The 10,999-nt window shown below is 41.8% G+C and overlaps 2 protein-coding genes across 3 annotated transcripts; both read left to right on the top strand.

Annotated features, from left to right (window-relative positions):
* Positions 1–224: 224 nt before the first annotated feature.
* On the top strand, positions 225–2,788 carry LOC110748685 (F-box protein At2g39490). Of its 2 annotated transcripts, none has more exons than XM_088254319.1 (4): positions 225–860; positions 999–1,859; positions 1,943–2,101; positions 2,328–2,788. In XM_088254319.1, exons 1-4 carry the CDS (start codon positions 702–704, stop codon positions 2,565–2,567), a joined length of 1,419 nt encoding a protein of 472 aa, XP_088110445.1. In that variant the 5' UTR covers positions 225–701; the 3' UTR covers positions 2,568–2,788. The 2 variants fall into 2 exon arrangements, with proteins under 2 accessions (XP_088110445.1, XP_088110446.1); XM_088254320.1 differs by having other exon boundaries at positions 228–860; positions 1,002–1,859; positions 2,328–2,785.
* Positions 2,789–3,631: 843 nt separating this feature from the next.
* On the top strand, positions 3,632–6,896 carry LOC110761017 (diaminopimelate epimerase family protein). Its single transcript, XM_021963392.2, has 9 exons — positions 3,632–3,984; positions 4,139–4,306; positions 4,458–4,528; positions 4,700–4,757; positions 4,989–5,168; positions 5,510–5,594; positions 5,987–6,046; positions 6,144–6,217; positions 6,556–6,896. Exons 1-9 carry the CDS (start codon positions 3,706–3,708, stop codon positions 6,670–6,672), a joined length of 1,092 nt encoding a protein of 363 aa, XP_021819084.2. The 5' UTR covers positions 3,632–3,705; the 3' UTR covers positions 6,673–6,896.
* The last annotated feature ends 4,103 nt before the right edge of the window (positions 6,897–10,999 follow it).

Below are 10,999 nucleotides of genomic sequence, written 5' to 3'. Positions count from 1 at the left end.
ACAATCTCTTTTATTCAAATTATTTGTTCGATGTCAGCTTTCTGCATTAAGGGCAAAGAAATGTTTATATAAAGGTCAGGGTCATAGCCTCGTAGGCGGTCCATATCAATATCAACGTGTATCAAACAAGTCGGTTTAAATTAAATGGAACGATCATTATTGATTTCACCTTGAAGCCTTCAAGCACCACTTGTTGCATTGCAGGGTCCATGTGTCAGACTAAGTCCAAGTTAAGAGCAAATTGACATTGATAAATCAGTTGTGGATTTGGTAAGAGTTACTGGTGCAGCCTTTTCTCCAATTTCCTAAGTCTTTTATGGTATCAAGAGCTTCTATAATCTGACGATGTTTTTTTACCCAGGTTTCCCATGGCCAACTCTAATAGCTCTGCCCTTCCTACCAATGACCAAATTCCTCCGCTCACAATTGACCTGAAACAAATGTCCACTGTGGTTGCCTCAAATTTCTCATATTCTTCGTAGTCAGTGATCTTTTTGGCTACGTTGATGGCACAATCCTCTGTCCTCTTACGTCTCTTCCTGGTGCTGCCGAAAATGTCGTCAATCCTTCTTATCTATATTGGGTCCAGCAAGATCAGACAATATTGAGTTGGATAAACAACTCACTCACTCCGTCTGTGTTGTCTACTGTGGCGTTGTCTCCCACATCTCGTCAATCTTGAGTATCTCTGGAACATCACTATGCCTCCACCTCTCACAACCGCATCCTTCATCTGCGCAATGAACTCATTCGCACAGACTTGTCCATTTCAGAGTACCGAGACAGAATCAACTCGATTGCAGATGATCTTGCACTCGCTGGCAACTGACAATCTCAGCTCCACATCCACACTAGCTCTGGTACGTTTCGAAGAAATTGAAGCCTTAGTTTTATGTTCTTCTGATGATTTCTTGTTTCTGAGCTTAACCCAACAATTGTTTTAGGATTTAGAGGTTGGTTTGTGAATTTGTATTTTGGGTCTAACAATTGGGTTTTAGCAGGGAAAATATCAGAAACTAATGGAGGAGGAAAAGCTTGATCTGATCAGCAGCTTACCATTTGAATTACAACAGAGAATTATATCCTTCCTGCCATTGAAAGAGGCAGTAAGAGCAAGTGTCCTTTCAACTCATTGGAAGAGCCTCTGGTCTCCAATTCAAGTAAGCTTGAATTTTGATCCAAACCCAATAAACCATGAAGGCTCAGTTCAAGAATTCAACCAAGTTATGGGAATGTGCATGAGGTCTTATGCTTGTCTTGAGCAATGGAAGCTGTGCCTCAATGTTGTTGACAGCAATGAAGCACTGATTCTCAAAGCCACCAAGGGGGTTGACAGAGAGCTTCATCTGGAATTATTTGAAACAAAGAAAGTTTCAAGAGATTTCAAATCAGAGCCAACATCAACCAGTGCTTGTTTGTGCCTTCACAGCCATCATCCTACACAAACAGAGAGTTTTTCTGGGGTGAAGCTTCTCCACCTCAGATCAGTCACCAACCTCACCAAAACCCTGGTGTCTGAAGTTTTCTCCAATTGCCATGTCCTTGAAAGCTTGAAGCTTGAGAAATGCAGGGGACTGGAAAGCCTTGATGTGAAAACAGATAGCCTGAGGAGCTTGGTGGTGGCAGACTGTTCAAACATGGCTGCCATTACAATTTCTGCACAAAATATCAAATCATTTTGGTTCCATGGTGCTCTTCCCCAGATTATCACCCTAAAAAACACAAGAAGCTTGATTGACGTGGTGCTCAATTTGAAGGATGGACCAATCAGCAATGAGTTTGACTGTGAGGAAATTCTCTCCATCCTTTTCTCTTTCAAGGATGTTGAGGCTCTCACTATAAGTGGCTGGCTTCTTGAGGTATATATGAAATTATAAAACACATGTAAATCCTTATATATTTCCAACTTCTGAGACTGAATTTGGTTGCTATATTGTTGAAGTGGCTGTGTTCAGCAGGAGTGATTTTTGGGAGGCTTGATTTCCAATTCAACAAGTTAAAAGCATTAACTTGGATCGACTCCTTGATCGACAAGGACAAAAGAGACTCCCTTGCCTGCTTCTTAAATGCATGTCCCTTGCTGGAGAAATTGTTGGTTGAGGTAATTAAGTGTTTTTTTTTTTTTTTGGTCAATGAGGTAATTAAGTGTTTTAGACTTCTAATATCAGTTCATCTTTTTTATTAAATTGTTTCCGTGAGTTGGTCAAGGGAGTTGGTCACGGGAGTGAGCTCGACCCCTTGCGCTTAAGTTTGAATTCCCCTTTTTATGTATTAAATTTATATATATATTGGTTGAGGTAATTAATGCTTTGAGCTTGTGGTGGCAGATTGACAGCAACCTCAGCACCATCCCCTGCCCATTGTTCTACCAATACTGGCATGAGCCTCACCTTTGGATGGACTTTACAAGTGTCACGTCGAACACTTCACAGCTCAAGCACCTTAAAAGCATTGAGTTGCTGGGCTTCACTGGCAGAGACCATGAATTGCAACTAATGGATCTTTTGCTTGAAAAGGCAATTAGGGTCAACTCATTGACTTTAACTTGCCCTGAATTTTTATCATAACAAATTGTAATGATCCCACTCTACTTGCAGTTAGAGCTTGGTTCTTTGTGTAACGCTCCCAAGTACTAAGGTTTAAAATGTCATTTCGCATGTATAGTCAAGTTTATATATAATTTTTCTTTGCATGTGAAGAAATTATTAAGACCACGTCAACTGTCCGTTCATTCTTACCAATTATGGTAACCTAATGTTTTGAAATACTTCACAAAAAGCAAACTTCGTCAAACTTAAAATGTGATGTATTCTTTCCACACAAATCAATAACTCTCTAATACGAGGTTATGGAGGATTGTCAAGTAAAGTTGTGCATAAATGAAAGGATTAGTTTCACCAACACGTCAAGAAGTTTTGACTTTTTCAATTATAGTTTTCATATATTCACAAGTTTGGTCATGTACAACTTTCACTCTTTGATCATCTTTTACCAAAAATAAAAATGTCTATTTTATAATTATTATATTTCTTTTTAATATAAGATTCACCGGATCCCTCAATATAAATAAAAAGAAATGTAAGAACAAGTCGTAGGTGAATTTATGACGATAAAGATTTGGTCTCATTAAGGCATGATTTAGTTTTTTATTTTTTATTTTCGATAAGGGACTTTGTTTTGTGATTTATCTGTTGTAAAAGTATTTTTAAATATCCTATCATTTGTATAAATAAATATACTAGCCTCTCCGCATTTCCGCGCCTACCAGAGGTTTTTTTTTATAAAAAATTTTAAATTTTATTTTAGAATTAAAAAAGATAATGGGTAGTTGTGTTCCATAAAAATAGAATCTATTATCTTATTTTTCTTTTCTTTTTTAATTTTTTTTTTAATATGAAAAAGTGTGAATTTACTATATTATCCTCATTTAATTAATAATTTCAATTCATAATGTTTGCATTAACTAAGGGCATTTTTTAGTATTTTGAATGTTTTACCATTCCCTGTCTTTTGCTTTGATATATAAAAATTGTAAGTGAGTTCAAAGAAAATATCAAATCCTAATTAGCTTGTCTTAAATTAAATTCAAGAAAATGTCTATTTGACCACCTTATTTATAACTAACCGTATTGGCGCTAGGACAAATAAGAAGTAAAACAACAAATCAGCTGCGAAGGAAACTCTGTTACTGTTAGCGTCAAAGTCATGGCCATTGCCGCCGCCATCTCACTGCCTCTCACGTCCCCAGCTCGCCGCTCCCTCGCCTCCTTCACCTCTCTTCGACCTTCTTCTCTAATTCTGAAACTCAACTCTGTCAGGGGAAGTGTCGCTTTGAGAACTGCTTGTCTTCGCGTCTCGGCGGCCTCGTCTTCGATGAGCGTCGAAGCCGTCGAGAAAGCCTCGCCGGCTTCTTTTCTGGACCGGAGAGAGACCGGGTTCCTTCACTTCGTCAAGTACCACGGCCTCGGCAACGACTTCATTTTGGTAATTTTATATCTCTGAATGAAAATGTGTGAAAATTTTGCCAATTTTGAAATTTGATGAGGAACGAAAAGGTTAGGGTTAGGTGTGCTCGATTATCTATTTTGAGTTTTGGTTTTTTATTGATTATTTGATTATTTGATTTTGCGAGTGATAGGTTGATAATAGGGATTCTTCGGAGCCTAAGGTCACTCCAGAGCAAGCAGCGAAGCTCTGTGATCGGAACTTCGGGATTGGCGCTGACGGAGTGATCTTCGCGCTACCGGGCATCAATGGCACCGATTATACCATGAGGATTTACAATTCTGATGGGAGCGAGCCCGAGGTGACTCACATTTTCCCAAATATTGACTTTACTTGATACTTTGATTATTTATGATGCAGATATGTTGCATTTACTAATTGTATGTATGCAAGTTTATATGAGTTATGTTTTTCGAATTTCTGAAAGTTTGATGTTCAATTTTATTGTGTAGATGTGTGGTAATGGAGTCCGATGCTTTGCCAGATTCATTGCGGAGCTTGAGAATTTGCACGGGAAGCAACGGTATGGATGTGAGCTAATGCTATATTTTTGTTTTTATCTAACAATGCTTGCTAATGTACTGCATTGTTTCCTTTAGTGTCTGTTTGCATTTTGAGAAGGGAAATGTAATCTGTTTTGTACTAATATGTGTGTCTATTTTCTAACAATGACCTTGTGTGTATACCATTGCAGCTTTACGGTGCATACTGGTGCTGGTCTAATTGTTCCAGAAATTCAAGATGATGGGAAGGTACGTTCTTGTTTACTCCATGTATCAATACCTTCTCGTTTATTTTATGTGTTAGTTTAAGTAGAGCATTTCAGGTTGAGATACTTTAAACACATCAAACTTTACTAATGGCAAAGCGTGACTTTGAAAATATTATAAGAAGGCCCACTGCTACTCTGCATGCCTCAGTCATGCTTTAAGTATGTGGATGGTCATCTTCAATTTAGCGGACATTGACTTTCTGAATTGCAGGTTAAAGTTGATATGGGGGAACCAATTCTAAAAGCAACAGATGTACCTACAGGACTACCTGCAAACAAGAATCAATCTGTCGTTAAGTCGGATCTTGATGTAGATGGAGTAACCTGGAATGTAACATGTGTTAGTATGGGAAATCCTCATTGTGTAACTTTTGGTACAAAGGGAGGCCAGGTAACTATTTTCTGGATTAACTTGGGACATACTAACTACTAATAGGGGTCTGTTGCAGAGTTTTCTTTTAATTGTCTTCTTTCTGATACTTCTCTTTTCTCTGAAATGAATGACCTAGTTTGGACGTAAATAATTTAGCAGAAGCAATGATACTCATTTTATAATTCATTAATAGTTGCCCTGTGGCCTTTAGTATATCACATCATTTTCAAATGGTTGAAAGTTTTCTTGAATATCCCCAACTTCCCCTCTTTCTACTTGCATGATCTCTTGAAGTAGGACTTTTGGCAAAATCAATCATTGCTGACCGTCACTTCTTGCTTTTGGTTGGAATGGAACAGAATTTGCAGGTCGATGAATTGAACTTGGCTGAAATTGGTCCAAAATTTGAAAACCATGTGGTGTTTCCTGCACGAACTAACACAGGTTAGAAAATATTTTTCTGTGGGCATGCTTTTGTTATTGAAGTCGATTAGAGTTTAGTCTTGCTGTATTGTTAGATGCTATCATGCTACAAATTGTTTTTTTTTTTTGGTGTTGTCATGCTAGTCAAACAGCTAGTCAACACATGTATGCTCTGATATGGCCTAAAGTGTAAAAAGAATTTATTCCCTGCCCTATCCTCATATGGTTGTGTGCCTTGTTTAGCAGCTTGAAACACAGTTACAAGATCATATAAAGATCATGCTATATATTTTAGTGCGATTTAAATATTTATTTTCAATCAAACTTCTTTGGTCCTTCGGTTTTGTCTTGTGAGCTTATAATTCTTAAGTATGTTTCTGTATTCATGAATCTCATTTGATTGTGATTGGCAGAATTTGTACAAGTTTTCACTCCTTCACACCTCAAGATGCGTGTTTGGGAGCGTGGTGCAGGTTAGTTCTATTGCAACCAAAAGAAAAACTTATTTGTATTGTGATCTAATATCAAATCCCCCTTTTCTAGTGGGAAATTAATTACTTTTCATTGTAGGAGCAACACTGGCTTGCGGAACTGGTGCTTGTGCTGTAGTTGTTGCAGCAGTTCTTGAGGGTCGTGCTGAGCGGGTAAGTGTTGGCATGCTATTTGCTGAATATTGTAAAAAGTTAACATAACTGGTTGTGCCATTTTGCTCTATCAGTTTTAACATTCAATTTTAAGAAGAGTAAAGTCATATATACAAAAATGATGATTCTAATTATCTTAAAAGTTCAATTTTACCTATCGGAAAAAATAGGTTCACTTTACTATCACAAGATTCCAACTTTTGACTGTTGCTTCATTATTGGATGATGGATTTCTGCTGTTAAATGCTGGCTCCAGATTAACCTCATGTTTACTGTAGTTTCTTTTACTCTCTTTCCACGTTGCTCATCTTTTTTCATGCTTATCCTATTGGACACAGAATTGCACGGTCGATTTACCAGGAGGGCCATTGCAGATTGAGTGGAGAGAGGAGGACAACCATATATACATGACAGGCCCGGCTGAAGTAGTTTTTTATGGATCTGTGCCCCTATGATTCATTTCGAAAAAATTGCATCTGCATGAGGATAGGTTTTGTTATTTAAATTCACCTGAAGAATTGCAAGTCGAGCTGTAACGTGTGCAGATATAGAAAACATCTTCTGCATTTCTCTCTAAGCTTTTACGAAAGTCGAATTCCTCAAAGAATTGATGTGCTTGGCTTGCCAACACGCCCTTTCCCCAGTTCTAATAAGCTATTGCATCATAGCAGTCATCCTATGCACAGTTTGAGCTTCCGCACGATTAATTTGTTTGAGTGTGACGAGTTTATACTATTAAGGTAGCAAAATGCGGTGTTATGGTCATATCGAAAAAATTTATCCTCTTGCAGAAGACATGGATGGATCATTAGTTGCAGTAAGAGTAATCATAATGGGAGCCAAATGGCCATCTAATCTAACGTTTGATTTGTAAATGATGTTAAGAGACAGTCGTACTCCACTTTACCCTATCTCCTTCACGAGGCGCTCCACCAATTCACCATTGTCTCCTCGTAAGCTTTTACCAAGCACACGCCCTTTAATCATAGTTTGATGTTGAAGCGGAGTTCAAGTAGATAAGCCTGGCAGCTTTTGTCATGACTCATGATGATAGTAAGCTTTTGAAATCTTTGCTTCAACATAAATCAGCTTTGATTTGAAACTTTGGAAATGTTGTAAATATTGCTTTATTTTGGGCCGAGCACACGAAACGTACATTAGACTTACCAGTAATCTAAACAAATCAATGGAAGATTATCATTATCGTGCACACGTGTGTAATAGAAACAATCTCTTTTTAATACATTTTCTCTTCTCCATTTTGGAAAAGAAAACCCGATTGCTTGCCTCTAAGTTGAGGAGAATTTATTTCTGACTTATTTTTTAAATTAAAACAATTTTTAACTCTTTCATTCTTTGTTATAACAATTATGTTAAATTATTAGATGAAGTATACGAGCTTGTTACACACACACAATCATGGAGTTCGAACTTGAGACCACTAGTTTACAAGTTAATGTTATTTTCTATTGAACTAGACCATGTTGGCTTGATTCTATTTTTCTTTATTAATGGAAAATGAGAAATTTGATTGAGACGTGTTCCAATGTTAAGAAGAAAAACAGAATTAGTTGGTGTTTCTCATTTTCTTAAAATTCGGTAAACTCACTGTGATTCAATGTTGTTTGTACCATATCTGACCCTCCACTCGTACAACGACACGTGGATCTCATAAACTCGCCCAAGCACCCAAGGCCTCGGACAATCGGCATAGGCTACTGATGATATTGTCTCAAAGCAGCAAAAGATCATTACAGGGCCCAACACAGCCTACAATCGGTATCCCCTACCGATTCTGCAGAATCAACCTCGAAGCACCCGCCTGAAATATCTAAGGACTCGTGTCAACCTCATAGGGCCCTCCCACGAGTCCCACATCGGAAATGAACACCACAAGCATACTAAATGCCCTCTATAAGTATGCCCCTCCCACTACAATACAGGGGTAAGACTTTTCAGCTTGACTTTTATACTACTATATAGTCAACAGCAAGAGCTCTTAAAAACAATCTTACTCGAGCATCGGAGGGTCTTAGGCTGGTTCCACACCGGTTCCATAGACTTTACGAGCTTCGCTTATCTTCTATTCAGGATCAGCATCCAAGGACAGGAAGAATCGGCATCCAACACCCAATCGATCTCTTGATCGTCCATCCCACTTGTAAGTTGCACTCATCTCTATCTATTCAAGATTTAGTGCCAACAGATTGGCGCCGTCTGTGGGAATCGCTTATCGATCAACCCATATCTCAAAACAAAGAACTCTGAGACCAAAAAATGAATCCATCTTCGGCCCTCCCTACCGATGGCCCCATCCTCGGCCTCGTTGGCGAGCCGAATCCAACTCCCTTGCTTCAGACACCTGCTCGACCGACCACCCTGGAGGCTCGGATGGAGACCCTACAGCAGGATATGGCAAGAATGCAGGAGCACAACAATGTTCTCGCCTCCAAACTGGATGACACCCAGAGGCAACTGCATCAACAACAAACACTCTCCGCCCAGTTGCAGAACGATCGGGAACCAGCCACACAGCTTCGGCAGGAGAAATCGTTTAAAAGCGTACGAAAGCCCACTTTCCAGGATAGAGGGAAGCAGCAGGCCGCGAACGGACCAACTGTCTCCCGAAGACTGTTCGTGCCCACTCCGAAGGAACGCCATCCCGAATATCGCGTTTATTCTGATTGCCGCGAGAGGATCAACGATCGGCGCAGGGAACGGCAGTCATCGCCCATCCAGGTCCGGGCGAAGCTAGACGATCCACGCCTGGAGGTACTTGGACCAAAATCCCCCTTACGCCAGAGGTACGGCGCGATCGGCCTGGAAGAGACGGACGAATCAGATTATGTTCCAACATCCCCAGGAACCACAATCTCATCGGCAGGGCCCTCTGCACGACGCCACAGCCACCGATCAAACCAAGACAACGATCGGCGAAAAGGAAATTACGAGAGAAGCCCCAGCCGAACGGCAGACCAAGGAAGGCGAGGTCACAATACTGACCAACGCACAGGGAACCGAGCGATCGAACCCTTTGGTGACGATCTTCCATCTACCGATCCGACTATTCGTCTCCTCCTACAGAAGATGACTCGCATCGAGAAGGAACAAGACCAGGCTCGGACACCAACGTGGGGAACGGTACAGCCAGGGCCGTTCACCAATCGAATCCGGACATTCAGACACGAGAAGGAGGTCCAAGCACTCCGCATATCGTTTTATTCGGGGGTCGAAGATCCCGTTACCCACATTCATACCTTCCAATCAGCTCTGGGTTGCAAAGGACTGACGGACGAAGGCCAATGTTTGCTATTCCCCTCCACCCTGACCGGAGCCGCTCTGAATTGGTTCTATCGGATGGAGCCAGACACGGTCGACAATTTCAATCAGTTGAAGCAAACCTTCCTCAACCATTTTATGATTCAGACCGATCGCCTATATTCCGCCGATGATCTATATACCGTTCGGCAGCAAGACGATGAGCCGTTGAGGGAATATGCGGCTAGGTTCAGCCATGAGTACTCCAGATGTCCGGAAACTGACGACAGGGCGGCCTTCGGTGCCTTCAAAAGCGGCCTTCGGTCGTCTCAGTTTCGTTATTTGGTCCACAGCAGCAACTGGACCACCTACTCCGAATTAATGAAACAGGCGGCTATCCACGCCAAGGCTGAGCATTTCAACTCCAAGGGATCGGCTTCGACCCCAATAAACAAAACGGCGTTGACCGATCAGCCTCCAACGCAGAACTACGACCGATTCCCGGTCGACCGATCGGCAAACCAGGCCCCCTACCGAACGGCACCCCCTGTCCCTGCTTTTTCCACTCAGCGAAACAAGCGGAAGGACAACTTCCGGGAACGGCAGGACAACAACAAGAAGGGCAACCACAAGGGGAATCGGCCAGACGAAATCTTCACTTTGCTCAACACCACTTATGAGCAAGTTCTCCTGACCGAAGGGGATATGATACCGAAGCCGAACAATCGGAAACTCCCTCGCCAGAGCGAAAAAGACACCGGTGTCTTCTGCCGGTACCACCAATACAACGGCCATGATACGGAATCATGCATCGCGCTGCGCAAAATCGTTGAACGCCTCATCAATGACGGAAAGCTGGATCAGTATTTAAACACCAAGCCAGCAACGGATAACTCATTGAATCGGCAGATCAATATGATCAGTGGAGGGGCGCCTATTGCCGAAGCCAACAACCGATCCGTTAAAAACTACGTTCGTGCCGTACGGCATCCACAAATCCTCAGCGTGGCGGGAGGACGCAATGACAAAATTCAACGCAACGGTTGGGAACCTATCACCTTTTCTGAAGAAGAAGAGCGAGGCATCATCTTCCCCCACTCTGATCCTATGATCATGCGGGCTGATATATCGGATTTCGACGTAGGCCGAATCCTCATCGACACCGGCAGTTCGGTCAACGTGCTATTCGCCGACGCTTTCAACGCCCTCGGCGTGGACCCTCGGCATCTGAACAAGGATATCACCCCTCTCCTGAGCTTCTCTGGCGACGTGGTTGAACCAATCGGCAGTGTCCAGCTCCCGTTCGCTGTCGGTACCATCCCCAGACGAACGGTCCTCTACACCCATTTTCTAGTGGTCGACTGCCCAACGGCATACAACGCTATCATCGGCAGGACGGCGCTCACAAAAATGAAGGCCATGCTGTCACCACACATGCTCCTCCTCAAGTTCCCCACACACGCTGGCGTCGGCCAAGTGCGAGGGGACCAATTGAGTGCACGGACGTGTTACGTTTCGGCAACC

This window comes from Prunus avium, chromosome 6 (genome assembly GCF_965620075.1).
Source record: "Prunus avium chromosome 6, drPruAviu1.hap1.1, whole genome shotgun sequence".
Classification (NCBI taxonomy): Eukaryota; Viridiplantae; Streptophyta; class Magnoliopsida; order Rosales; family Rosaceae; genus Prunus; species Prunus avium.
This window is presented reverse-complemented; position numbering and strand designations above follow the sequence as displayed.